The sequence below is a fragment of the Poeciliopsis prolifica genome, unplaced genomic scaffold, assembly GCF_027474105.1.
Source record: "Poeciliopsis prolifica strain line A6 unplaced genomic scaffold, Auburn_PproV2 SCAFFOLD031, whole genome shotgun sequence".
Taxonomy (NCBI): Eukaryota; Metazoa; Chordata; class Actinopteri; order Cyprinodontiformes; family Poeciliidae; genus Poeciliopsis; species Poeciliopsis prolifica.
Genome location: NW_026562406.1, coordinates 6,276,515 through 6,304,034, shown reverse-complemented (window position 1 = coordinate 6,304,034; position 27,520 = coordinate 6,276,515). Strand labels below are relative to the sequence as shown.

At 39.7% G+C, this 27,520-nt stretch overlaps 3 protein-coding genes across 8 annotated transcripts in view; all 3 read right to left on the bottom strand.

The window, feature by feature from the left end:
• LOC129372924 (probable E3 ubiquitin-protein ligase HECTD4) overlaps positions 1-1,151 on the bottom strand; it is a 37,146-nt gene extending 35,995 nt beyond the window's left edge. For both annotated transcript variants that reach the window (XM_055050525.1, XM_055050526.1), the window contains exon 1: positions 483-1,151. In XM_055050525.1, the coding sequence (XP_054906500.1) occupies positions 483-629 (147 nt within the window). In that variant the 5' untranslated portion in view covers positions 630-1,151. The remainder of the gene's footprint in view (positions 1-482) is intronic.
• A 1,092-nt stretch (positions 1,152-2,243) lies between these two features.
• LOC129372978 (group 3 secretory phospholipase A2-like) lies at positions 2,244-9,141 on the bottom strand. Of its 2 annotated transcripts, XM_055050623.1 has the most exons (6): positions 8,631-9,141; positions 7,244-7,376; positions 6,487-6,621; positions 3,941-4,872; positions 2,818-2,947; positions 2,438-2,672 (listed from the first exon to the last, which is right to left on the bottom strand). In XM_055050623.1, exons 1-6 carry the CDS (start codon positions 9,118-9,120, stop codon positions 2,453-2,455), a joined length of 2,040 nt encoding a protein of 679 aa, XP_054906598.1. In that variant the 5' UTR covers positions 9,121-9,141; the 3' UTR covers positions 2,438-2,452. The 2 variants fall into 2 exon arrangements, with proteins under 2 accessions (XP_054906599.1, XP_054906598.1); XM_055050624.1 differs by lacking the exons at positions 2,438-2,672; positions 2,818-2,947 and adding an exon at positions 2,244-2,428.
• An 829-nt stretch (positions 9,142-9,970) lies between these two features.
• Positions 9,971-27,520, bottom strand: part of LOC129372979 (rabphilin-3A-like) — a 24,541-nt gene continuing 6,991 nt past the window's right edge. Inside the window, exons 2-19 of one of the 4 annotated variants that reach the window (XM_055050626.1) lie at positions 23,341-23,415; positions 23,209-23,220; positions 21,252-21,377; positions 20,945-21,074; positions 20,735-20,818; positions 20,449-20,617; positions 20,324-20,368; positions 17,996-18,178; positions 16,397-16,564; positions 14,649-14,728; positions 14,434-14,508; positions 13,902-14,011; positions 13,697-13,823; positions 13,533-13,589; positions 13,269-13,423; positions 13,093-13,174; positions 12,887-12,983; positions 9,971-12,121 (exon numbers count right to left, since the gene is read on the bottom strand). In XM_055050626.1, coding sequence (XP_054906601.1) covers positions 11,991-12,121; positions 12,887-12,983; positions 13,093-13,174; positions 13,269-13,423; positions 13,533-13,589; positions 13,697-13,823; positions 13,902-14,011; positions 14,434-14,508; positions 14,649-14,728; positions 16,397-16,564; positions 17,996-18,178; positions 20,324-20,368; positions 20,449-20,617; positions 20,735-20,818; positions 20,945-21,074; positions 21,252-21,377; positions 23,209-23,220; positions 23,341-23,414 — 1,905 coding nt within the window. In that variant the 5' untranslated portion in view covers position 23,415 and the 3' untranslated portion in view covers positions 9,971-11,990. Of the gene's footprint in view, positions 12,122-12,886; positions 12,984-13,092; positions 13,175-13,268; positions 13,424-13,532; positions 13,590-13,696; positions 13,824-13,901; positions 14,012-14,433; positions 14,509-14,648; positions 14,729-16,396; positions 16,565-17,995; positions 18,179-20,323; positions 20,369-20,448; positions 20,618-20,734; positions 20,819-20,944; positions 21,075-21,251; positions 21,378-23,208; positions 23,221-23,340; positions 23,424-27,520 lie in introns of all 4 variants that reach the window. The other 3 variants (XM_055050625.1, XM_055050628.1, XM_055050629.1) reach the window with 3 other exon arrangements.

Genomic DNA, 27,520 nt, shown 5'->3' with positions numbered 1-27,520 from the left:
AAGTAACTAACTCGAGTAGGTATTAGGAGTAAAGGTGTGGAAGACAAGCGAAATGAAATTAAAACAAAACATGTTTTGTATATATATATTACACTCTTATAGAAGGCAATAGTCACCATTTAATATTTTACTTTACGTGGATCCTTTGAAGAGTTTAAGAAGGACAAAATAACTTGATCTTCCTAAAAATGTACTGAAATGTAAGATGCTTGGTAAGTTTAAGACTAATGTTACACAACCACATTCGCGATTGCGGTAAAGCTTTTACTTTGAAAGCAGGAGGGAAACAGTTGGGCTCTGACAGTGAGTCGATAACAAGCAAAGCAGAAAACTTGCAAACGTCGGTGCTGCTGTGATCCCTGAGACTAAATCACTGTACAAGCTAATAAACGAAAAGATCTCTCCCCAGACCCTCTGCGTGGGAACGGCTCTATTTATAATCGTGTGGTACATGCTATGAGAGAGAGACGGCTTTCACCCACCTCCTGCTCAGTGTCTCCCTGTTCCGACACTCCGATCTCACTGGGCAGCTCGGCCAGATCCGTGACCCGTATGAGTCCGTCATGGAGAAATATCGTCTCCTCCTTCACCGAAAGCCACTGGGACGAGTCCACAGCCCCGGAGCCCATCACTCTCTCCTCCGACAGTGATGCCGAAAGAGGCAAACATTAAACATTCAGTGGCAGAAAGTCAGAAACGCCCCAGACAGCCTGCTAACCACCTACAACAACATAACTGCCTTAACTGTCGCAGTCTTATCTGACGGCGGAGTCTGGCGGAGCAGACTGGGAGGAACCCCAACACACGACAACCCGACAGCGAGCAACCAGCGCCGGCAGCCCCGCTCCACACTACATCCCTGCCGCGCTAGCCGCTGCTTTTTGCCTGGGTTGCCTTGGGTAGCCGGAGCTGAGCTAGCTTACCGTACGGTACCGTTTTAACGTTACCGACCACGGTGGGCGTGACACTCGCGCTAAAGCCAGCTACCGCGTCGCTTTTTGCACAACAGTCCATTCAGGGCCCAAACTGCATCTCTGGCGATCTCATTTCACGTTCAAAACGTGCTCGCAGACAGCTCCGGTCCCGGCCAAGCCGCTGTGTCAGAGCCTGGAGGAGATAACGGGAGTCACCAGGCCATGTTTCCAAGGCCAACTGACGGCTCCCAGCATGCATCGCGCCAGAAGAATAGCTGTCAAAAATTCATGAGCTCATTCATACACATGACTCAGTATGAGGTTTTCATTATTTGTCTATTTATTTATTTTTTCCGAATTAAGAAAATACTTTCTGATCAAATCGGAAAATTGATGGATTTCCACAGATGTGAGTTGTGAAAAATGCTGACAGAAGAAGCTTAATAATTCCTATTTGACCAACAAATAATTGTAAAGAATACACACGTGTGAAATTTTCCCCCTTCCTGATTTTCTTTTTGTAGGTTAGTAGGTTTAGTGGGCAATCACTTTCCACCATGTCAGTTTGATTTTTTTTTTCTTCCTTATAAATGTACAACTTGTTCAACTTCTATTGTCTTTGGCTAATATATAAATTGGTTTAATGTTCTGAGACATTAAAGTGACAGACATCCAGAATAACAAACAAGGACAGTTTGCCTATGTCCAGTGAGGTCAATTTTTTTTTCTTACTTTTTCAATTTCTGTCATGTGTAAAATATGTGTTGTTTGCAAATCATTGGCCTGTTGCCCATTCAAATCATTCGGCCACTCTGGCATTCCATACGCATCAGAGGTGCTAATCAAAGATAGTATGCCCTTCATATTTTGTACTAACAAATTCACACTGGACGTATCTGCTCAGCAGCCAGTTCTCCAAGGTACAGAGACCAGGAATTGTCTTTGAAGCTGCTCTATTTCTGATGGATTGACATATAAAACTTCACACAATTGGACAGTAATATGCAGAAGATTTCAAGTGACAAGATGCACCACACCACAAACTGTGGTTAAGAAGTAAGAAGTTTTCCAACCCTCCATGTTATCAACCTTTACAGCAGGCACACTCTCAGACTTGTGCAAAAAATACTGGGTCATTTATTTTTTTCTGATAAACCAAAGAAGGCATTTCTGTGAGCAGGGAAAAATAAGGGAATTGCATGAAGCACATTCATGTCAAAACTTGTTTCTTTTGGTAGCGAAAGATGAATTCATCTTCAAAAAATAGTTCTCCATGAAAGATGATGAAGCTCTTAAGCAGCCTAGTTACTGCACAGAGCTCAGTCTATATTTATTTGAGCTGCGCCATGATATCCGCTCTCAACTGCAGCCTTAGGCAATACTTATGAAGACATAGAGGAATCCTTTTTTTCCTGCCACTAGTTGAAAATCTCATCGCGACAGAGTCTTTTTCTTCTTCTCTCTTCTTAAGTGCTTGATGTAGTTCAGAGGCTTTAGTGAAACCTCCAGAACATCTAGAAGGGAAACATAAAAAAATATCAACTAGTGAAATCAGTCTTATAACTAGTTCTACAGACAATCTGTGTGTAGGCTTCAGACAAGATACGTAGCTCAGACAAGCACTTTAAAGTTTGGTACCTCTTTGTGCGATTACATTTATTCTCCTTTGGCAGAGTAAAGCAGTCTCGAGAAACAAAATCCCTCAAGAGAGAGTGAAGAGGACTTGGTTTCTTTACATTTCTGATTTGAACTGCCAAACTGCGGAATCAGGAAAACCCAAGCAAGATTGTTTGTCTTGTATGAGATTTGACAAATTCACAAGCATCAATAAATTCACACATCACCATTTGGGAATGTGAATAAAAACATGGAATATAACTGAGAGTGAAAGAAACATTATTACCGGCTTGTGCAGTCACAATGATAGGCTGTCTTGGACTCCATGTTTGTCAGATTATATTTCTTCTCCAAAGGTGGAATTTTAAATTTACAATCATCCAGATGTTTGAGGCTTCGGCACAGGAGTTCATTATCTGATGACGCCAAAACGAACAAGTATCTTTAAACGAAGTTTCAACCGTCTGATCCAAACTTTCACTCAACTACAAAAGGAAATTTCCTAGGAGGTTCAGGAACAATGTAGAAACCACAAATTCTTAAGACTATAAAAAAATGGAAGATGGAACATAGAAAAGCTAGTTAGCATTAGCATGTACAAAGGGGTTGTTGTTGTCCAAGAAAGAAGCGCCTGCTCCAAATGTGACATCCTAAAGCATGAAACATATTTGCAACTCTCCACATGGCGCCAAAGATTTTTTTAAATAAAAGATTTGTTCAGAAAAGATACAAACTATGTATTTGATCACAATGAGAAGAGTGTTTAGCAGAACCAAGAAGACTTGTCAAATATCTGTCCAGAATTCTGCAGCTTGCTGACGGCTACAAAAACTCAAGAGGTTCTTGCTCAAAGAAATTTAATCAAATATTACTGGGGGTATATATGTACATGTACATGTACATGTAAATTAGAATATGCATTCCAACAAGGCTTGTTTGTCAGAATGAAAGTAATCTTTGAAAGTAAAACATTTCAAACGAATATTAGTTGTAGTTTTCATTCGGCCAAACAGCCAGACATTAGTATTTTCCAGTAAAAAGCTAAAACTGTCATGTCATCTTTCACTGAGGATTCCTTATAAGCCATATGCCTACCAAACAGACAAGAAAATATCAAAACAAAAGTTATACATAGTAATGTCACAACCAAATCCGACATAAAATATTCGCAGCTGAACTAGTTAATTTGAATTTCCGAGAGACTATTAAAAGCCGAACCACCAAATGGCATTTCAATTTGGGGATTTAGTAAGAAAATTGTGCAAAAAGCTCCCGAAAAGAAATAAGAATTGAACAATATTTATATTCACCACAAAGAGAAGCAGAAATTGATATTGGTCTAATTGCTGCGTGTGAGCAGGCCATCCTTTTGCTTCAAAACTTCTGGGAGTGTAACCACATTCACTCACCTGTCACATTACGTTTCCCATCATTTTGTACCAGGATGTTCTCTGCACGGACCCTTTGGGTGGTAGTATGACCCAAGGGCTGCTGACCTGCCTGCTTCCACAATAGATGCTTTTGTGGTTTGTCCTTTTTATGAAGAGAGGCCATCATCTTTTGTTCTCTTGTAATGGGTGTTGCAACCGTAGCTGCACTCCAAATAGTTGCTAGAGTTTCCTGGCCGGGTGTTCCTGCTTTATATTTCAAACGTGTTCTCTTATGATTGACTGGTCGTCCCCCTGCATATGTATTTGTCGGCTTAACGGTTGTTGTGGGAGTTGCTGTTTGTTTTACACAGATTTTACAGTGCAAGCGAGGAATATCACTGCTCACAGACATACTGGATCCACAGCATTTACTGTGCTTTGGGGCTTTCTTTTTACTTTTTGCTTGTTTGGTTACTCCTTTGACTTTTTTCAAGTCTTCCGGAAAATTCAGGCTCTTCGTTAACGCTGAAAAATGTGAAGGTATTGCTTTGGGTGATATTTGTGTCGAGGCAGTTGTAGGGATGGCTGGTGGAATGCTACTTTTCTGTAAAAGACCAGAAAAGTCCTTTCTTCTTTTCTTAATTTTTTCGCCTATATGTACCTTTTTGACTGTTTTGGGCTTTTGTGAAGGTCCTTCTCTAGAGAGATTTTTTTGCCTTTTGCATCCATTGCCCTTTGTCCTTCTGCGGTGAAACGTATCTCCTCTAGGTGGGTCTCTGAGGCCACATCTACGTTTAGATTGCTGTGCCTTCCTCTGAGGTTTAGACGCAGGCTTCTCAGATAAATGCTGCTCTTTACTGCTTGTCAAATTCTTGCTGTCTGTGTGAACATGTTTGCCTGTAACATCAGAGCTGTTGTAAGGTTGGGGGCTTTTGAAGATGGCATAAGGAGCCTCACTGGCCTTTTTGCACCTATTGAGAGAAAACATGCACAGAGTTAGGCCATGAAATAAAAATATTATATTTTAGCTGCTTCACTTCAATTAGACAGATTAAAAAAACTAAAGAAGCAACAGCACTAATTTAGAAATGGAAACACTTAGGTGGATAAATCCACTTTGTCATCCTAATAATGCCAAATGTACTTGTTTTTCAAAGATATTTTTGTATGTCTAGTCAAATCAGATTTAATTTCAGTAATATACACAGCATACAGAGGTGCAAAATAATGGTCTCCAGAGCCACGGGGCAACATGAACTAAAAATAAGCTAAAAACTTAACTAAGGTTAAAGTACAATCTCACAGCAGCAATAATGCAGCTTAACATTAAAATCGCAACAAATTATACAGCTTACAATCATTGGTCAGGAATGTAAAAAAGGATACTGTGCAATTTCTGAAAGCAGGCACAGCCGATTGCTGTGCAAATTTCTGATCTAGTGGTCTTTATTTGCCCTTTTTAGACAGGATATATTCAAGAGAGAAGGGAGGAAGACATTCAGCAAGAGGAAAAGTAGGGAGTAAACCTGCTTCGAGGACTAATAACCTCTGGATATGGAGTAAAACCCACCATACTGCAACATTTTTGACACCCGTGTTTATTTCGCCCTCTGGTGGAGGAGCTTCTGTTGTTTCACATATTAGTAAAAGAAGAGGTAAAAATCAACCCAACATTATACAATATACACCCACACATACGACAAGTCTCTACTGTTCCTCTTGATATGGGAAAGAAAGGTAGTACCATAAGAGGAATATGGAATAATGCACCCACAACTCAGGCAGTAATGACTCAAATGTCTACAGCACAAACTGGAAGGAGGCTCACTGTCTAAACTACAATGCTGTGGCTCTTTGGGTCATCCGCAGTGCCTCCTAATACTTGTGACAGATAATATTACAGAACCCCACAGTGTTTTGATATTAAAGGGTAATAAGGAAGACTTTCACCCCAAGAGTTTCTTCAACCAAATAACAGTAATGCTACAAGATGTATCTCAAAATGGCTCAGTGTGTTCTTTTTTCTGATATCAGTGTACTTTTTGAAATGACTTGCTTGATATTTTGTTCCACAGTATAGAACATTGCTTCCAAGAAATTGCAACCATCCCCTCATTGTAAAGATTTGATCTTTGTCCTATTTTTATTACTTAAAAAAAAGAAGACAGAAATTAAATTCTGGTTATTTATTGTAGTGAGTTTGGGGAAAATACTATACAGTGCTGTGTCACAGTGTGAGTAAAACATAAAGTCATTATTAATACATGACGCCTAAAAGCCAAAACCTGATGTACCAATTACGATGCAAACTTATTTTAAAAATCCGTGTAATTTTAATGTTTGTTTTATATTCTAAAAAGATTCCTTCTGACCATTACTTCTTTGACTTTTAAACATTTCAAATTTTTTGACTCTTCTTGAGACCAAGATATGCCTGCAGAGTAAAAACTTGGTTAAAATTTGGAGTTTAATTAGTAAGAAGTTCTACATATCCATGAAGAAAATTCCTGTTTTTCTTGAAAGCAAATGTTCTGCCTATAAATATGAAGTCAAAGCAAAAGCGTCAGTGCGTCTGCCTCCCTTACATTCCCCACCAGTACATCTGTGTGCAGTGCTTCAGCTGCTTCAGCTCAAAGCAGGGAACCTTCAGGATGTTGAAGAAGCTGTAGCCCACCATACTTGAAATGCTGTCATTCATGCCCAGAAGGCACTGTCGAAACCTGACAAATGGAGAGCAGGCAAAGGTTAACAAAATATTCGGTCGCTCAAATAAGAGCTCCTTACTGCTGCCTTGTTTTATTCTGTTTCTGAGATCATTCTTGCTTGAGCGAAATAATAACCTGCTATCTGAAAAACTGACATGAGAAAAGTAGAAGAATGATGTGATGCAGATGTCAACATTAGATGTGATGTCAGAATAAAATAGCCATCTCCATCACTGCAAAAAAAAAAATACATAAATAAGGGAATGGATGGAAAGAAAGGAATGCCCATTGAATGACTGACATTATAGAAAACATGTTCACTCTTGAAAGAAAATTTTTGCCTTCAGACTGGTTGCCATGAAGCTAATTTGATAATAGAAAAACATCTCCAGATTTTTAGCAGTGTGTTTGAAGTGTGTTTCAATTTTTTTGACATCAAGAGAAATCATATAGCACATTCCAGAATTGAAATATGAGGATGTAAAGCCATAAAACTTGCAAAAGTGTTGCCTCAAAGCATCTCTGTGTTCTGCCAGAGCAGTATAAGGGATATAATTTACTGCTTGCAGGAGTTTTCCTGGAAGGCACACATGTATGAAATCCAGACTCACTTTAAATGGTGCATGCCGAGGCTCACCTTTGGTCACACTCGCAGTGTGAGACTGTGAAGAAATTGGGGTTGAAGACTCCATAATTCACTGTGAAAGCCGGAATGATGTCTGAGCAGTGGTCGTGTTCACGGCAACACTTATCTGCTCTCTCGAACATGCCTGCGAACGAGAGCGCGACCTTGATGTCAAAGGCTGCTTGCATGAAGAAAGTTCAAGATCTGAGCTCAGTTTTTTAATTCAAATTGATTTTGAGGTGGGAGGCAGCAGTTTTCAAATAAACCCAACATGTCTAAGGTGGGGGGGAAAAATCACTGAGGTAACTGGATCAACAATGCTTTACCAGGATATTTGATTTCTCTTTTAAAACATGAGAATATCCACTATGATTTTCAAATACTCCCTTTTCAAATTTTGTCACGTTGGGAAATGAAAAGGATAGATATTATCTGGGACATATTTTTCCCGTCCTTTTCATTTAAGGATTGATAACTTTTATTAAAAGAATGAATGAATGAATGGACAGACGGACGGATGGACAGATGGGTTGGTGTCCATTTGCACTCAGACCCTCTGAATCAGAACTTATTATCGCCACCTTGTGGCCTTATTACAGCTGCGACTCTAGAAAATGCGTATTTTTATTTTTTTGTTTTTGTAAATCAGCTCATGCTCAGTAAGAATGCACATGGAGAGAAAGTGGACATTCATTTTCAAGTGTTGCCACAGTCAAATTCCCCATTTTGCATGTATCTGGACTTTGACTGGGCCATATGCCGTAAGGTGAACCTCCACCCCAGAATAAAGTCTTTTGCCACTTTTCATTGGCTTGGTGCTGGGAGTGCCCTAAATTTAGCTCAATTTACCTTCGGAATGTGACAAAATTGGAAGAAAACAATTAAAATAAAATAACATTTGTAGGGAGAGAATAGCTGTGCTGTTTGTTGCCTTGCACTCTTTTCCCTTACCAACATTACATTTTTGCATTACACATCAGATTATTGATTAATGTTTTATGGTTATGTTTCAAAAGCAACTCTGAACAGCCGGGTTTTCGGGGCAGATTTTAAAGGAACTCAAAACTGATAAGCAGTTTTGCAGTTTTCTGGAAGTTTGTTCCAGATTTGCTGAACGCCGCTTCTCAAAACTTTGGTTCTGGTTCTGGAGATGCGGAGCAGGACCAGAGGCAGAAGACAAAAGCTGCAATGTCTCAAACAATGTAAAACAAACAAACTTAATGTGGACTATCTGAGAAATAAAAACAGAAAAAAACTAATATATATATATATATATATATATATATATATATATATATATATATATATATATATATATATATATATATATATATATATATATATAAAAAAAAAACATCAACCCCGTGTTTAAATGCATCAATCAATTCAACATCCTCACCCAGTTGCTCGTATCCGGCCGCTTTGCTTCCAGTGCCACACCATAACGTGCCTGGAAATATCCAGGACCGTTTCCTCCGGGTTTTTGTCTCTGTCTCGTCAGCCCTTCTCCGCCCGGTGAGCTCCGGTGTGGGACCTACGGAAGGTCCGAGTGCGCACGGAGAGTCTGCGAACAGCAACCCACTGATGTTAAACTTCTTAACAAGTTCTTCATCCCAGGTCACATTTCTGTTGCAAAAGGCCCGGTATCCTCCGGTGCTATCTGGATTTGAATAGATTTCGCAGCGTGCCAGCCGCAGGTCGTCAGACCACTTGGTGAAATACAAGAAGCGCGCGCCGTGGGCACCGTGGCGCAGAAAGGTGAGGAGCGTGTGTCCGTCGGCTGGACTCGATCGGAGGCAGGACACACCTGGGGCAGGTGTGTGTTGTGTTTTGGAGAAACCGAGCCATGGTAAGACGAAAACAGCTCGAAGGAACCATCCGCTTTCCATCCCCGTGTGTGGGCGACCAAGTCCTTTAGTTAATGTCTGCATGCATGCATTTTTTTTTGCGATTACTGAGACATCTGAGGAGGGTTTTTTTTTAGCAAATGCTTATGTCTCTGGCATAATTCAGGAAATGAAAGGTGTTCTTATTGGTTCGTGGATTTTGAGAAATATGACACTCAGGTGATCACATTCCAGTGAAATAAGAAATCGTGTGCGAGGCCTGAATTAGTCCTCTAGATGGGGCCACTTTTGTATGCGTCCTGATTTGCTTTTAAGTTAAATGGGCCCTAAAATCGTATCAAGGCTCTAAATTTGGAATGAACTCAACTTGATGGAAACTCGAAATATGTAAGATGGGAAATAACGAGGTGTTGTTACAACACTCACTGAAACGTTATTGTGAATGAGCTACATTGCTGATTATGCTTCATCTAAGTTATTTGCATAATTTTGTACTTTGATTCAGATGAATGTGAGAGCCCATAACTCTGCCGTCTATTATTTTTGGAAGGTAAGCAATTGGACATTTACATGACAGAAGAGTCACTGTTTTCGTGCAGCTCTTAGAGACTCAAATACATAATGAAAATAAAAACTTTTGCTCATATTAGAGCTATCTTTGTTATTTGCTGTGCACTATTTCATCTTAGCACATTTCTACCCCAACAGCATATTAGGAAAACATTGCAACAGCAACATCATTGCAGACAATTTTAGCTAAGATGGTGTGGCCATCCAGGTAGTCTTTTTAACATGCAACCGTAATTATATTGCAGGGACTGCTGCAATGTGATACATATATTCTCTGCAGAGGCAAAGAAAAATAAAAAATAAAAAATGAAAAGAACAAATATCAATTTTCATCAGATTTTATTTGTCTGTGTAAACTTTCTGCAAAACCTTTCCATGCAAAGTTATTAGCAAACATACAGATTTCAACTTCATGCACTATCTATGTACAAAGACAGAGATTGAGGAACATTCCACAGAACAAGCAGAACCAGGGAGAAGGCAGATATAACTTCAGCTCGCAGAGAAGCCTTTTATTTAATTTATTTTTTTGTCGATTTTGTTTTTACAAGCGATTGATGATCACCTCATCATGATCACAGTTGTTGACGTAGCACAGTGTAGAACAAGGTCATTGCCACATCTGGGCATTGCTCTTTACTGAGAAAACAAGACACTGGTAAGCTTCGAATGTGCATGTACAGGATCGCTCGGTTAAACGCTAAGATTGATCTGCTACTCATAGGCATCTTATGTTGATGTGCTCAGTTGACTTTCTGTCAATCCTCTGTGAAATAGCGAACTGGTTCATCCAGATTAAACCATAGTAATCATAGTCATGCAGCGTATGGCCTCCATATCAGTAGGAATGTCATGGTGAAAACTGTAAACATTAAGGAAGGTACAATAGCATTTATTTCTAACAAAGTGTAAATATATATATGTATATATATATATGTAGACAGATAGTGATATATCTATCTAAATATCTATATATTTACATCTTTAATCACAAGACATTTCCATGCATAGGATTTTTTTTTTTTTTTTTTTTTTTTGTCTTTGTTGTCACATTGGAATAACTTGCAGACAATTTACTGTATAAATAGAGGTCATTCCACTGTGTAAGGTGTGCTTTCCTTGATTTGCTTTAATTAGTGAACAAACACTCACTTAAGCCTTGGATAATCAGGGAGTGGAAGAGAGCGAGCCAGGGGGAAAAGAGAGGAATGTTTGGGGTAAAAGCGGGCTAAGAATGCCCCAGGCACATGAGAGTCACAAGCACAGTGCATGCAGATATAGACTGCACATACTTTTGACATGACTTGCTCCGTCTTCTCTCTTCTGTAAACATGTAGCAGACTTAAACATGTGTATTCAATGTAAACAGTGCAGTAAAAAACCCTCTGAGGTGTCAGAGTGAACCGCGAGCTTTGAACGAGTAGAGGTAGCAGGACGTGATTCTATTCGTTTTCTCTTCTTTTCTTTTTTTTCTCCCAAAGAAACTAAATGAAAGATCAGAATCTTGGATCTCTTTCCGGTTTCTCTTAACACATAGTTATTACGCCCTACAAACGCAAAATAGCCCACACAGCTTGAGTAACACTACAGAAAAACTCCTGTCAAACTATATAAGTGTGCCAGAATATATATTTAAACATATAATTTTTTTTTAAAACCACAAATTAACAGCAACTCATTTCAGATTTTTCTAGCTCATGGTTCACTCACGTATGAATCATCTGTTGTATCAGATGTCTATCCTATCCTGAGCAATGTATCATTTTGTAAACATTTCTTTGTGGAAATATACAATATGTCCATACAGCCGAGTTATTTTAAGGTGCAGCTGTGGTCTGGCATGCTTATAGAGCTCTATATGTTTCACATGGCAATTAAGTCATGAATTTGAGTTGTGGGCCCAGTTTAAGGCCTTCGTGAGCTTAGGCGATGGTTCTGATGCTATAACCTATTGCTTTTTCTGATCTGTTCCAGTGCGATTCACGCTTCATTTACTTCAGTGAAGAATGTGTCACTACAAAGCATTTCTAAAGGCCTTTTTATTTTTTTGTTGCAGCATTTTCCATAGTGTAAAAGTTCGTTTGGGTCGCGTTACTGAAACCTCAGATTCATTTGCACAACATGATTTGTGCCAGAAGCAAATTGTGTATCGGTGACCGAGCTGCAACTACAAAAATAGGGGATTATACGGGAGAAGGAAGAAACAGTGCCTACGTGTTTGGTTATGTTAAAATCTATATGGAAACAAAACAATAACAACAACAACAAAAAACTACATTTGTAAAAGTGCAACAAGACATGAATGCAAACTGATTAGGTGCGAGCCCATGCTGTATGTATGGTTAATCGCTGACAGCGTGATTCTCGTTCAGTAAGGTGTGCCAGCGCTCGATCCTCTTGTCCTTGTTCTTCAAACACTCGTACCAGTGCTTCAGCCTCTCTCCTTTGGCGGTGATGCCCAGCTGACACCCACCTGTCAGAGAGGAGGGGCTCATGTGAGAAGCAGGTGGTGAAGCAAATAAAGAATTAATTTTTACTGCATCACAGCAAAGCATTGCAAAAGTGCTCATGTCCCTCAACCTCTTTCTTAACATTTTACCATGTTACAACCACAAAAGTCCATGTATTTTATATGGTTTTTACTGTATGAAGGAGACAAAGTAGCACATACTTGTGAAGTACAAGGAAAATGATATAAGAAATTTAGCCCACAAGAACCCTTTTCTAATCGAACACCCCTAAATGAAATCTAATGTAACTAACTGTACTGAGAGGTCCTCTAATAACTTAGCAGGGGTCAACTGTGCGTAATTTGATCTCAGCATAAATCCAGCTGTTTTACATAGGCAAAAAACATGGAAGACGGTGCAGTAGTCAGGTCAAAACAATACTGAACATTTGGCAGTTCCCCCCCAATTTGGCAGTTCCCCCCAATACCAGCATCAATATCATGATGCTGGTGGCAGCATCATGATATGGTGATGCTTTTCTTCAGTAGATGACTGATTCAAGTTCATGGGAAGACGGGAAGAAGCTAAATGCTGAGTATCTGTGCAGAATACTTGCTAGAGGTTGCAAAAACTGGGGTTGGGTGGACACTCACCTTCCAGAAGCACAATGACTAACCATACAACTAAAGCCACAATTGAAACTGGTGGTTGTAGCAAGGGAAAATGTACAGAAATTCAGGGAGTACGAGTACTTTTCCAGGGTCCTTCAAGGTAGATCAGATATTCACCTATGTAATCATTGGACTTCCCAATGTCATAATCCCACACAGAGACGTCTAATGTCTTCTTGGCCAGTTCACTGTGTTTGATGTCAAAGCTAAATTCCTAAAAATCCGATCCAGACATAAAAAAAAAAGTTCTTAGCATTTTACAAACAGGCATGAATTGATAAGAAATAATCAGCTGAGATCATTTAATTTTCCTGCTTTCTAACCTCGTTAAACTCTGGGTTTAAAGTCCTCTTCTTGATTTGTGTTTTGCACTTGCCCTTTTTCCCCATGTCAGGTTTCAGGCATCTGCAAATTTCACACATTGTGCACAAAGTACTTTATGTCTTTGCTGGAATCATTTAATTACAGTGCAATTTTTTTTTTCACCACCTCAACCTACATTTTGACATATGGATCAGAATATCCATTCGCATCCATGGCAGCCAAGTGAACGCAGCGTACGACCCCCACGAGGAGGCGATTCTGCTGGGTGCTGTACATGAGAGACATCAGAATGCGACCGCGCTCCTCTGCATCCGTGCCCTCCTTCCCTGTCTGAGACACAGCATGGGAGGAACATAGTTGAGCAGGACCGAATACTAACACCTGCATAAACTCCTGAGGGATTCGGTCACGTTTAGACATGCTTGGGAACAATCATTGCCTCATCTTCGTAGAGCGCAATTCCTCTTGCTCCTCCGGCTGTCGCAGTTCTCTTCGTCTGTGTTGAGAAACAAGGTCATGACAAGCCAGATAAAAAGATTCAAACAAGCAGATAAAATCATTTGCTCATTTTTTCTTTTCCTTTTAAAATTTGGCTTAACTCACAGGCACTACCCTCTCCAGGCAGACGTTGAAGTTCTTCTTCTGATTCATCTTCAGCTTCTTCAGTGCTACCCGGGTCTCGCCAATAAACTCATTGTGCCCAAACTTGTCTTCATCGCAGACAGAGAGCCTGCAAAAATCAATGAAGCGTGTAAATTAACACACGCTCAGTGGGTCGAAGTGTATCTGTGTGGGACCAGAAATCCACCTGAGGGTTTTACGTTGCATGTCTTCGTCGGTCAGGCCGTGATAGATGAGTATTTCATTCCACACAGGGTTGCGGGTGTTTCTCAGGGTCTTTGTACGCAGCTTGTTGGACTGATGGATGTAAGGTAGATTGAGAAAAGTAATTATCACTTTCTCGAAGCGACTGTTTAGATTGCAGGTTTGGTTTTGTTGCATCCAAACCACCACAAGGTGTCAGGCTTGAGCTACCATAGATAACTCCTGTCAGAGCAAAAAGGTCTAAAATCTGTTTTTAGTGTATTTAAGAAACAACAGGAAATTAAGGTTCTAAATCTCCTACATATCATTCTAGACAAAATTCTATATTTCTCTACTTAAATGACCAATTGTTTAAAACTTAAAAGCTTAATGCTTAACTGTGCTTGTACAAAAGTGGATGGATCGTAGGAGAATACAAATACTTAATAATTCAATCAGATTCCAGACTTTTTCAGACTTCCCAGGGTTTTTGAGGTCCTTGAATGTCTGGAAAAGCCTTGAGTCGATGCTTTTACCTTACTAGCCCCAGGAAGCAGATGAAGCTTCACATAAGGATCTGCGAGCCCATTGGAGTCCATGGGCTTCAGGCCCTGAAGAGAAACGAAGCATTACCCTCATCAGATCACAAATCGTAGAGAGCAATTAAGCTAAAGTGCCATTCAGGAGCTTTTCAGTATAAACTACTTGACTGAAATTGTCCCTTTGTGCACGAGAAGGAGGCCAACAGTACCTTTGCTTTGAGGATGCTACATTGGAGGCTGTTGCTTTCCTGATCGTAGAGAAGGCCAAACTCAAGAGAGCCCAGTGTTGCTGAAAGAGACCCAGACCACACATAGCATCAAACAAGAAGGAGATGGAAAGTCTGCACATAAGAGGTTAAAAGTATAACTATCAACATTCCTGTGTAAATAACAGGTTTGGCCTGGTGGATTAAAGGGGAAAAAAAACCAATAAAGACAACAATAAATCTAACCAAGTTTTAATCTTCAATTCGTGATTCCTGATAAGTCACAGGGTTTTCTTCACCCCCTATAGAAGATGATTCTCAGTAAAAAAAAAAAAAAAGATATATATATATATAGCTGTTTTAGAGATTCCTATGCCGCCCACACAGGTTTTATTTGGAGGAGTTTTTATTTCTTGTCAGAGAGCTGGAGGCTGGAGGAGGGAATCAAGCTTGTGTTATCTGGTTGCAACTCCACAGGACTTAAGGTGGCTTGTGTTAAATTTAAGTGTGGAAAAATTCTTAAATTTACATTTAGAAATTGAAATGCTTGAGCATTTAAACATACTGCATTGTTTACCATGTCCACAACACAGTGAATAAGGTGAACGTTATTGCATTTTTGAAAATGCCTTTATATTAAAAGAAAGTGTGTATTAATGAGTATTATAATTCTGATCTCTGTTTGACAAATTCTCACTTTGCCATGATATTATGTCATCATATGTAAGAATTGGATGTAGCCCAGTTTTATATTTTATAGGAAAATAACAGAAATCATCCGTGTTCTTCACAGTAATGTGTGTGCAACTTTGTTTGGATAAAACATCATAGTAATCCAACTAATATTGTTGGTACCAAGTGACTGACTTATTGAAAAAACAAACATATCAACCATAATTAACTCACTTTTTAGTGATATATTTGGTAAAACTCTGTTAGAAAAGAACAAAACTTTGAGATATGAACATATTAGATTGTTGTAATACCAGCAAATTTATCTTTTGCTACTCCACATCATATGTATTAATTTTTCTACGCTTTATTAACCAAAACATTTCTATGTCCAATATTTACGAGAACTGCAGAAACCTGCCATTACCCCAGAACCCAACTATTCAAACCATCCCATCCCCTCAGAGATAAGGTTCATAAAAATATTGCTATTTCTGCCATCTTCCCTCTTTACACCAGGGAAAGGATCCAGCTCCAGGGATTTGTAACCCGGTAGCCCTGTTGAATTCAAAATTATTTGCACAGTTCCAAAGACGTGGACCTAAATAAAAATAAATTAAACAGAACTCTCCTGAGAGAGAATGGAGTCTTTTCATGGCTTCAGGCTAAAGTCATTGATGGCTTAGCACCATTCTCTTTCCTTAAAATAGAGCTTATGGAAAATATCTGAATAATTTATGAATCACTGCTGATTTAGTTCTTGTTATTATTCTCCTTGGCTTTAGTTCTTTGACACTGTGACGACATATTGTGTTGTAATTTCCCATTTGTTCACTAGGAGTCAAAATAGATGTATTATTTACAGACAGATGTTCACAATGAACGTGGAAATAGAGCCAGAAAAAGACGATCAGCACACGATATCCTCTTTACAGCGACAGTAAAAAAAATAAAAAATAAAAAAAACATTTTCTATTCACCTGTAGCAAAGCCCACATGTCATCTGTACAGAAAATGAACCTAAACTGAACACATCTGCCACCTTGCAGTATGAAATGGGGCACAGATGGTGCACTCACTGGCTTCGTCAGAGTCGTAGTCGTTGGCCTCCTCCTCATCATCAGCAGGGGGAGGTTGCTGTCGTGGAGGGGCCGCGCTGTAGGCAGCCGGCTGCCTCCTGTCCTCTCTTACAGCAGGAGGTGCTCTCTGCTCCGAGGCGTAAGCACCCACGTCTCCTGCCACAGGACCTATTAAGGGAAGTGACACCACAGGTAAAGCAAGTTAGTGACTGGCACGTCGTCCAAAAGTATTCAAAATCCCACAGTTTGGCCGGTTACAAACACAAACTTCAGGATTGCCCTGAATTTAAGTCAAACCATCTCCACATTAGTTCTTACCGGCTTTTTTGTCACTGATGTCCCTATAGCATGACACTAGGGCTGGACGTATGCCTCTCTGCTCAACAGCAAATCACTAACAATATATATAGTGATAGACAGGTGATCAATAGCAACAGGACAACATCTGATAGAATGCCTAGTAATTTTTCTGAACTTCAATTGAGAGCTGGGCAGCTAGGGGTGGGCATTAATTGTATCATTTATTATTTATCGTGATAAATGTCTTAACACGATAAGATTTTGATTTGTCATTGTCACAATAAAATCCAATTGATGTTTTAAAACCCCTCAAGCATCAATTTTAGGGCTTTTTTTATTGTCAGGATTGTTATTTTTACCATTTTTCTCTATATTTTTCTCTTATTGTCACATTTATTGTTGTCATAATAAAACCACAATATATTGTGATTAAACTTTAATGCCATATCACCGCCCATACAGACAACACTCTTTGGGGATCTAGGCAAAGAAAAGACTTTCGCTGCTTCCACCTCTCATGGCCAACTAAAAAAGATTGGTGGTATCAACTAACTCATTCACTTTTTGGATACCAAGCAACAAACTGGCTTATAACTGCTTAAAAATAAAAGACAGCAGTATGGAAAATGTGTAGACAACTTGAAAGGAAACTGTTGATAAAACAGGAGAGATTATGTCGTCAGCTTCCAGAATTTTGTATATTAAAAATAAATAAAAAAATGAATCAACAATTATCAATATTGGCCAATACAAACCTTAATGCTGTGATACATTTTTCAGCCATATTGTCCAGCCCGATGTATATCCCAAGGATACCATGTTCAGGGTAATGTGCAGTGTTAGTTCCCTGCAACATTTGGCTTACACGTCAGAAAGACTTCGTATGACTTGCTTTCAACAATCTCTTTCGTCTTGCTGTTCTTCCATTAAGATCAGATTTATGGAGCGTACTACTAATAGTTGTCCAGTCAATAAATCTCTAACCTGAGCTCAGCAGCTGCAGCTGTATGGGTTTTTTGGCTGCTCCTCCTAATAATGCTTTTCTTGCCTCTCCCATCATTTTAGGTAGATGACCGAGTCTTGGTAGGTTCACAGTAATACTTTTAAAAGGTTTGCAAATTGTTTCGTAACCTAACCCTACTTTGAGATTCTCCTCAACTTAATTCCATGCCTAATGGAAGAGTTTTAAATCACAATTTAAAACATTATTCTTTTTGGGTATTACACAACAAAATGTTGGAAAGTTTTAAGAAATATACATTCTCTTGCATCTCTACAGAGAAATATTTTGTTCCTCACCCTGCTGGGACATTGCGGCTGAAGCAGCAGGTTGTGCCCTGGAGCTGTGCACCGGAACCATCTTCTTCATCACTACCGGACTTCCCTGACCTGCCTCTTCAGGGCCAGTACCCCCTGCAGCCATACGCATAGCTGGTTTCGGGGCCACAGGTGGGTAACCAGCACGGGCCTGCATCTGCGCACCTAAAAGTAACCGTGCACAAGTGAAAACAGAAAGACTCCCAAAATGCAAAATCACCCCACCTCATCCCTGTGCTGCAGCGCAATCTGTAAAACTGCCACGTCTTCCTGGAGATTTTAATGCCGCAGGGTTTACGTTGCAAAGGGGATGACCTACATACAAAACAAAAAGCAGCGGGGAACGAGCAGCCTGCAAGACAATCCCTCATGTTTCTGCTATGCATCACACAACACAGGTAGATCGCACTGAGACTGAAATTAAGCTGTTTGACCCATAAGGGCAGCATCACATGGAGGCTTGCTCCATATCCCAGCATGCAACTCCTGACCGGCTAATTGAAAGACTTCATTCCTGTCGACAGCAGCAGTGGGTGGCCCTGCCACCTTTGGGAATCAGAAAAAAAGTTGGACTATTGAAAACAGAGCACTGTGAGATGGGGTTAAATGGTAGAACCAACTGCATAATAGAGGTAGTCCATGAATGAAAGCAAAAAGAAACATGTGCCATATGAAACTTGATAATAACAAAAAGGCGTGACTCCTTGTGTTGGTCTCTTTTGGTTTGTAAAGCACTGAGAATGATGTTGTTCAGAAATTTGATTGGTGATTTGCTTTGGTTGAAAAGCACTTAACAGTAGAGATTACGACTGTAAACAGGTCGTGTACAATTATATTGTTTAAACAAATTTCTCTGTTTCAGACAGCACCGGAGAAATACTTTGCTTGTGCCTCTGTATATATGCGTGCGTGCGTGTGTGTGTGCGTGTGCGTGTGCGTGCGTGTTTTCTCTCAGACTGTATGAGATCTGGCAGTGACTCAGCACATCTTAAAATAAAAGTGGCAAGCTGTGCAGCCACTTTTTTTTTTTTACCTTTTTGAGTGAAACCCAGCAAGCATACTTTTATTTCAGTTTTTAACACTATACGTTGTTTAATTTAACACAATGCTGCATTTTCAGTCACCTTGAAGTTCATTATAATTGCAAAACAACACACCGGTTTGTGGAAACTGGAGATCGAGAAGTGGCGGCAGGTGGTTTTTGACGGGGGCGACGTGGCTCATCGCCCAGGGAATCAAACTTCAGAGGGCGTCAGCTGAAGGGCGGATTATGAAACTGAAGTTGGATTTTAATGGACAACTTTCCACTGAGTGCTAAATTGGAGAACTAATTCATTGTCTTTTTATCGAATCTTAACTACATTTTCTGATCTTCAGTTCAAAATATATGTGACTCTGAAAAGTCTGACCATTCTATAAAAAGTGCTGTAATACACTGTGTTCAGTAAATTCAAATATGTATAAAAGGGAGCATTAAAGTTGCCAAATTCAATAACAGCTTAGTTGTTAGATTAGAGGGCGACCTCACATCAGTTTCCTGCCCAACACCGAAAAAATAACAAATATTCTGTGCAAATGTGGCACAATCACCAAATTTTCCATCAGTTTAATATGCGCTCCAGCAGCTTAAGCATACACTGAAAAGTCTCATCTTTTAACCGGAGGACATTTGTGCAGCATTAAAAGAAGAGGAAGAAGACTTTTTTTTCTTTTCCAAAGTCAAAAGGAATAAAATTGTTGACATCCCTGTTGTGAATACATGATACAGTCCCAGTTGTCAATTTCTCATGCTCTTCTAGCAGCGTGTGAAAAGCCCTATATTTAAGGAAAATCTAAGATTTTTATAGATTTTTCTCCCCTGTAACACCCACTTACCAATGTGTGATGGCAAGATAAATATAGAACCTAATCCAACCTTGTGAAGCAGAGCATTTCAGCCAGATGATGATAAAAGGTCTTTGTGCAACAAGAGGCATAAAGAGCATGTTGCAGTTTTTTAAATGCTGTATTTTTCCCACGTTTTGAACCATGCGGCTTATAGCCCGGTGCGGCTTTTCTGCGGATTTTTCTTCAACCACCAGGAAGTGACTCATTGGAAGTCAAAGTTGGAAATCAAAGAAGAAAGTGCTGATTTTCATGTAGAACAAGCACATGCTAGCAGCAGGCACAATGGAGAAATTTCTTCAAACTCATATGATGAAGCTTTTAAGTTGAGGGCTATCGACCTGGAATGTTAACCCCTATATACATAACATTATATGCATTTATATGAGCATTACATAAGTAACACAAAGACAAATAAACACTTGCCTGAAACTTGCTCCTCAGAGGCTGAAGTCTGACTCTGATGGGAACCTAAAAGATACAAAAAAAAAAAACACATTTCTCATAAGTGATCTTTTGATAGTCAAGGCGGTGCCTGAATGGGCCTGTACCTGGTGGCTTTGGTTGAGCTGCTGCCTCCCTGGGCTCAGACACTGTCGGCCTCTGAGGCTCTGCTGCCTCCTGAGGAGCTGTCTCCTTCGGTTTAGACAACGGCATGGGCGACGGCAGGAACTGCTTCGGAAAGCCTTTGAAGAACCAGGCACCGGACCTCTTCCACACCTGAGGAGACCTTGTTGTTAAAACTCAGGGAAATATATCCAATGAATCATTGGATGCCCAACAGTCTGTTTCTTTTTTCTTTTTTGGTTCGTTTTCTTTCTGTCTGCCAGCTCTCACCTCTCGCTGTTCTCTGCAGATCTTGCACAGCCACACAGGGCGAGTTCGGCTGCCACACTGAGTGCCACATTTTGTGCACATGTTCTGCACATAAGAAGGTATTAGGTATTGCTGTTACAAATGCATATTTAAAGACTGCTTAGGCAATTTTTTTCATCTTTGGAACATTTCAGGACAGGAGCTGCTGGTTTGTGCTTTTGCGATTGCTACCTTTTTGCAGTCCTCACACACGACGGAGCTGACCCCAGGTGAGCCTAGCTGCTCCCCACACAGCAGGCAGCGAGAAACACCGTCCCCACACACGGTCTTCTTCATGTCATCCAGGCGGTTTATCAGGCGCCTGCAGCATCAATACAGCTAAATCTAACTCACAATGCCGCTGGTAATTATTTCGGCTCTACAATTATGCGACTCGTTCGTCTCATTTTGAGGTTTTATTCAACTTTCCACTCATGTAAAAGAGAAAACACAGGCACGCAAAAGAAAATCCCTAAATGCATGTTTTGGCAATTCTCACCCAATTCTCTCCTGCTCCATAGCCTCCATTTTCTCAGCGCGGGCAATCACATTGTTTATAATCTCCTTCTCCTCATCTGTTAGGTCTGGACCAGAACCAGAGCCTGACTGCATCGACCAATTCCCCCTGTTGACCAAACAAAAATCTTAAGTTTATTTCAGCTTCAGGTTTTTTACAGTTCAAATCACACATTTACAAAGCAACCTCCACACTCACACACACCTCTGGTAAGGGTGTATAAAAACCCTAAACACAAACTCACACTGAAATAGTTTGTAAAATCAAACCTACAATGTGATGCACTTCTTGAGTGGGGAAAATCCCAAATTGTTTGACTTAAATAACTGCTGTTAATGTCCTCTCTTAGTAATAGTACAGCATAGAGTCTTCTATAACATTTTACGATTTTGGAGCATACATACAGGAAACACTTTGACCAATTTCTCAAGACAGTTTATTGTCCCGGTATCTCTTTGATTTACTCTTCACTCCACAGGTTAAAAGAGTGAGAGGCAAACAACAATATTCATCAGCAGCGTAATGTGAGAGTCAAAAAATAAGTAATTACGATCTCTGGAACAACCCACAGCATGAATGTATCGTGGCTGAATGGAGCTACATGTCCATGAACAGGAAAGCAGCAACTGCTCGGAGTCTCTGATCGTCTTGTTAGCTTAAATTCGGGTTCCAGTTGTTTTTACTATTGCTCTGATTGCAGATATGACCAGAGCAAGGCCCTATTTTCTTGGAAACACTTCCTAGAATCTGAATATTGACACACACCTGTCTTAGTGGTGCGACATGTTCCATGGTCTTTCCCATTTTGGCAAGTGGTTAAGAGAAATGGGTCACTGATTCACCGCTCAATAATTATTTATTATTCATACCCACGAGAACATGAACAACGTAATGAAAACATTTATTTACAATAAACCTTTCAAGATAAAAAAAAAGGACAATATGCTTTATAGTAAAACAGCAAAAATGACACAAATATATAAGTCAGAATAAATTAAACTAAAAAGCTAAAATAAAATAAAAATCATAAAAAAATAAAAGAAAGATACAGTGCTACCCAAATGCCTGTCAAATCAGATGATATCTCAGCTGCTTCTTGAAGAAGTCCAGTGACCCCACAGACTGTGAAGGCAACAACAGACCAGACCCTGAGCAGGGCCACGATGGTGACATGACCTTGGAGAAAATCTGGAATATAAAATCCTGCATCATAATGCGGCACTCTATAATTCAAATTCAGAACTTGAATGCTCTGTGGAACAGAGAAGCAATCAGTAAAGGTGTGACCTAGAAGAGCAGGACAGAAGCCTAGCAGGTGCATGTTGGACAATCTCAGGATAATCCAAACATTTATTAACGCAAGTAAAAATGGAATTACCTATATATGAGATAAATGAAACAGAAACATGAAATATAATCACAATCAATTAAACCGTTTGAAAAAAAAAACTCTTCATACAGTCAAGTTTAACACAAAGGGAATTACAAAGGTCTAGGAACAAATATAAAACCCCATGTAAATTAAGAGTCAAGACAAAACAAAATGTAATAAATAAACAAATAAAATTAATCAATCTCAACTTTGGATATAAACATACCACAAAGTTTGCCACTTTGTTATAAAGTTCCAGATTCTTAAAAATACACAGAATTATTTTTAAGGAGCACCAGAAAGTGTGATTTTGCAAACAATTATCTTATTGTGGAGATTTTGCTCACTGAGTATACTTTAGCTGTTACTAAGACGCAACTTCCATAAAAGGATAATTTATTATGCAATGTAACACATCTTGACCAGGTGTTTCAGTAAGTGTGGAGGGTGCTCTATTCACAAATCAATCCCTCACAGGGAATATTGACAAATAGCTGCTTTATAAAAGCACACACAGACACACACAATGGAAACGTGCAATGCACATAGAAAAACTGGACTACTTACTGCTCTTTATCACTGTGCCACACACCACACGGCAGAAACAGATGCAGGTGAAACAAAGCATGACACAGTTAAACATGATGCGGCCACTCAGAGGCGGTACAGCGGCATAAATATTGTGAAAAGTGGGATCACCTCGGACGCATGCTCCTCTGCCGGTCGTTGGACACCCAGCGACCCGAACCACCGCTCATCACTGTGTCGGTCATGCTGCTCGACTGCAGAGAGAGGAAGGGGGAGATAAATGGAATCTGTATTCAGCAGAGGTAGCTTCAAAACCTTTCACTGATTTCATAAAGAAGATGCAAAATGACGATTTGAAATTAAAGCAATACTCTCCTCGAGACCATTTTTGGCTTTTGCTTAACTATCGTCTCAAAGCTATCTCATAAAACAGCCCTTTCTACTCAATGTCAGCGCTCCAGAGGCAACGGTGATGGAGTCATAAAAGGTAGCATATGACGGCCACAGCGGATAACTACTGAAATCAACAACAAAAAAGCTTCAAATCAAGTGTTGCTTTCAGGGAAAAAAGTCTGCTTGTTGTCTGTAAATTTGCACATCAAGAACGAAAGACATTGCAGCTTTCAGTGGGAGCACATGCCCAATTCCTCTTGCCAAATTCACTGCCTAATTAGTACCATCTCATTCTGCCAAGCTGGTTTAAACAAATTAATTCCTCAGAAATACAGAACTTGAGCCAAAACATGAGGGCGGGGAGATTTCAAACCCAGAAGCTGGTTATCTTGGGCTTGGTACTCAAAGTATGCTTACATGTATGTTTGGTTCAGGTAGTTGTGACAGAGGCAGACTGCTGTGCATACAGTGAAAAGAGCAGCGCTTTCAACGGTGCATTAGTAACCAGAGAAGGAAAAAAAATGCAGACGACAAGTCTTTCAAATTTATTTGCTTTGTGTAAGGACTGTGGAGATGAGGGTGAGCAAATTAGCATGGTATGGACAATTAATTGTGCAGCTGTAATTGAAACACCAAGAATTGCTTCCAGAATTGCAAGTCCACACTTATGACAGAAAGAGACACGATAGGACTGACTCAATTTCACTGTTATACAGTTAGCTCTGGTGCTGATAGCCACATTTATTAGCTCTTGTAATTTAATTCTTTTTTTTTTTTTTCTTTTTCAATGAGAAATATGGATCTGGGATTGAGCATTAGCACTGGAGACAGAGGATGTTTACCCCTAATGGTGTAATTGTTGGTGGAATAGTTAAGCTAAAAATTAGAAAACATGATGCTGCAGCCATTTGATTTAAGCTGCAGATTTAGGTTGGGCAGAGTGATAATGATTACAGTGGGAGACAGTGAGTGCCCTGTGCATTTGATACACCAGCACTGTAATTCGATCTCAGAGCGGTGGAGTGAGGATGATATTAAGACATCAACAGAAAATATGGCAAGTCTGCTGCATGTGCGCGAGTGGCCCTCGTGAAAAGCTGCCTGAAGTCTCTGGCAGACGATGTGCAGAGGGAGGTTGGAGCCTGACAGAGCCCTGGGGGGGAATACTGACACTGAAAGAGGACCAGCAAACTCCAACAAGATCAACATGATGAAGTCAAAACCTCTGTTGGGCCTCAGGTCCTGAAAAACTAATAATTTCTTTAGGTATGGAGACTGTTCTTAATATAGTGTTGCTTAAAAGTCCTTTTACACCAGGGCTTTTAATGCTGCATTGAAGACAACTTTTCATTGTGGTCTGAATCAATTTGACATGAGAAACTGGTTGTGAACGGCTGCTTGGCCACTTTCAAAGTGTGAAAAGGTAGATTGTACATAAAGAAGCTGTTTTCTCAGCACTGAAACATGCTTTTGAAACATGCTACACATATGACCACTATTTGACATCTGACTCACACTGACACTATTAAGTGCAGTGCAATTAGTCAGGAAATCCCTGGGATTCAAACTATTGCTAAACTGGAAGATGCAGCGTCAGTGTTCAAGGTAAGCTGGGTTAACAACAACACTGAACAAGAGGGTGACACTTTTAAGGTCTACTGAAATCTGTGGCCATCCACATGCCTTCTGAGAAAAACTTTATTCTAAGACAAAAAGAAAAATGCTCCTTAATTTGGCCCCGGTCATAAGAAGTATGTGATAAATAATAAAAAGGTTGCAAACCCAAAAAAACTAAACACTGTTAAGCATGGTGGAGGTGGCATCATGCTAAGGAAATACTCTGCTGCCATTTGTACAGGTGCATTGCACAAAATGAATGCAGTACTGAAATGACCTCAAACCAACAGGTAGATTGTCAAAATATGGACAAAACACTGGTAGCACTTTATTTGAAGGGGTATGCATAAGACTGACATGACACTATCATAAACATGACGTAACACCTGCCATGAGCATGAAGGAGTCTTCATGAATAACTTCTGTTGTCAAAAAGTGTCCTTTGCTAAATAATGACACTTTTATTGCAAAGTTGCATTAAAAGTCCAAACTTGACAATTGTCAAGTTTGCATTAAAAGTGAACATTTGTGGAGGATGATGTATGTATAGCCTCTGTGTGCCAACCAACCAATTCTAATGATTTCTACCACTTTTGAAAAAGAGGGCGGTCAAATGTACAGCTAGCATTGTAGTAGCTTGTTGAGGCCAATTAAAGGTGTGCCAGCTCTCCATGACAGAAGTTTGACCTAACATCAGTGGTGATGTATGCATATATTTGAGCCACCTGAGCACATTTTTACCCTGTAATTGGACAATTGGCAAAAAAATATATACAATTTTGTTTTTCCAATAAGACATACTGCATATTGGCAAAGACCAAAACAGCAGCCGCAGAGAATATGCAATGATGAGAAAGAGAAAAAAAAATGTCTATTGATTTCTGTTTCCCTAAGTTTTACAAGGCAATAAACTCCGAAACTGAACCCAGGAGAAAATGCAAAAGAGAAGAAAAAACAGAGGTTGTGCCAACATTGCTCTCCTAAAGCTGTCTGCATTATCTAACATAATGCAAGGCAACATACCTTTTGATTTCTAATCTGTTGTCTGTCAGCCTCTGGGGCCCACAGATAAGCAGCTAATTAGATGTGCTATCAATAGGCACTGGGTGGGGGCTTTTCCATCTGATGCAGCTACTGCTGCATAGTCAACAGTAAAACAGGAATCACCTGGATTCCATTGACTCTGAATTTTATCATTTGTTCATTGATTGAGGCACAGTAGTAAATTTTGCAAGTTCTGGTTATTTTCACATTATGGTCCTTCGTTTTTGTGGTATGCTTTATTCTTTTATGTCCAGTCTGGTATTGTTTTTCTTAGCGTTCTTTCACATTGTGTCAAGCATAATTTTGCCTCTTTTTTTTATCTGTCTACCTCTGAGCTACAGTTAGCTGTTTGTATCCACTTCTGTGCACTCTGTAACTCACTGAGTCTTTTTTAGAATTTTTTATAGCAGTGTCTTGACAAATGACACATTATTCTGACCATACTGTAGTATTAAAGACTCTAGAGTGGCTCTTCTTCTTCTGCCAAAATAAATTATCCCACTTTGGTCTAATGTGATCAAATTAAAGGAAAGACAGATGGGAGATTCACCGTAGAGTTAAGGTGAACTTAGCTTGAGCTCTCTAGTGGATCGTTGAAGTTTGTACATTAGATAAGTGGACTTTCCCTTCCCGTTGGCTTGCAGGGGACAGTTTGAAGTCTCTGAATGTCTGTAACACCCCAAAGAGGGATCATTATCAAATGTAATGCTTCAATTGAAGGAAGGTACTGCTTAGGATGCATTGGTTTAAAACCAATTATAATTGACTATGCTGTCATTTTGGGCCTCATTATTCTCCAGGTATGACATCACTGCAGCCCTCAGACTCTGTCGCCTGAGCTACCAAGATCATAAATGCAGCTGAACTGCGTCATCCGTGATCCTGACTTAGTTTAATAGTCATCTTGTACGTGTTTTCCGCCTGTAGCAGATGACTCAGTCAGTTGGTGGATTCCTCTCTGGAGAGCAGCGGATATTTTCCTGTTTTTCCTTTTTTTTTTTTTTTTTTAGAAATATGCCAGTGTTTTTTTATGATGCTTTCAGACATGTCTGTTTTGGAAAATGGTTAAGGAAACCTTGTGCAACCAACCCAAAATACACACCACGGCAGCGTGGTGCTTGATTCTTAGGATTTTTTTAAGCCACTTAAAAATCTGTGACATATTTTCAGGTACCACAAAACTGATTTAACTACTACAACATTCACAGTGCCTTTCAAAACCGATGAAAGGAAGGGAATAGATGGATTGATCTGACCTGGATCATTATGGACACAACACAAAGAGCTTAAAGGGGGA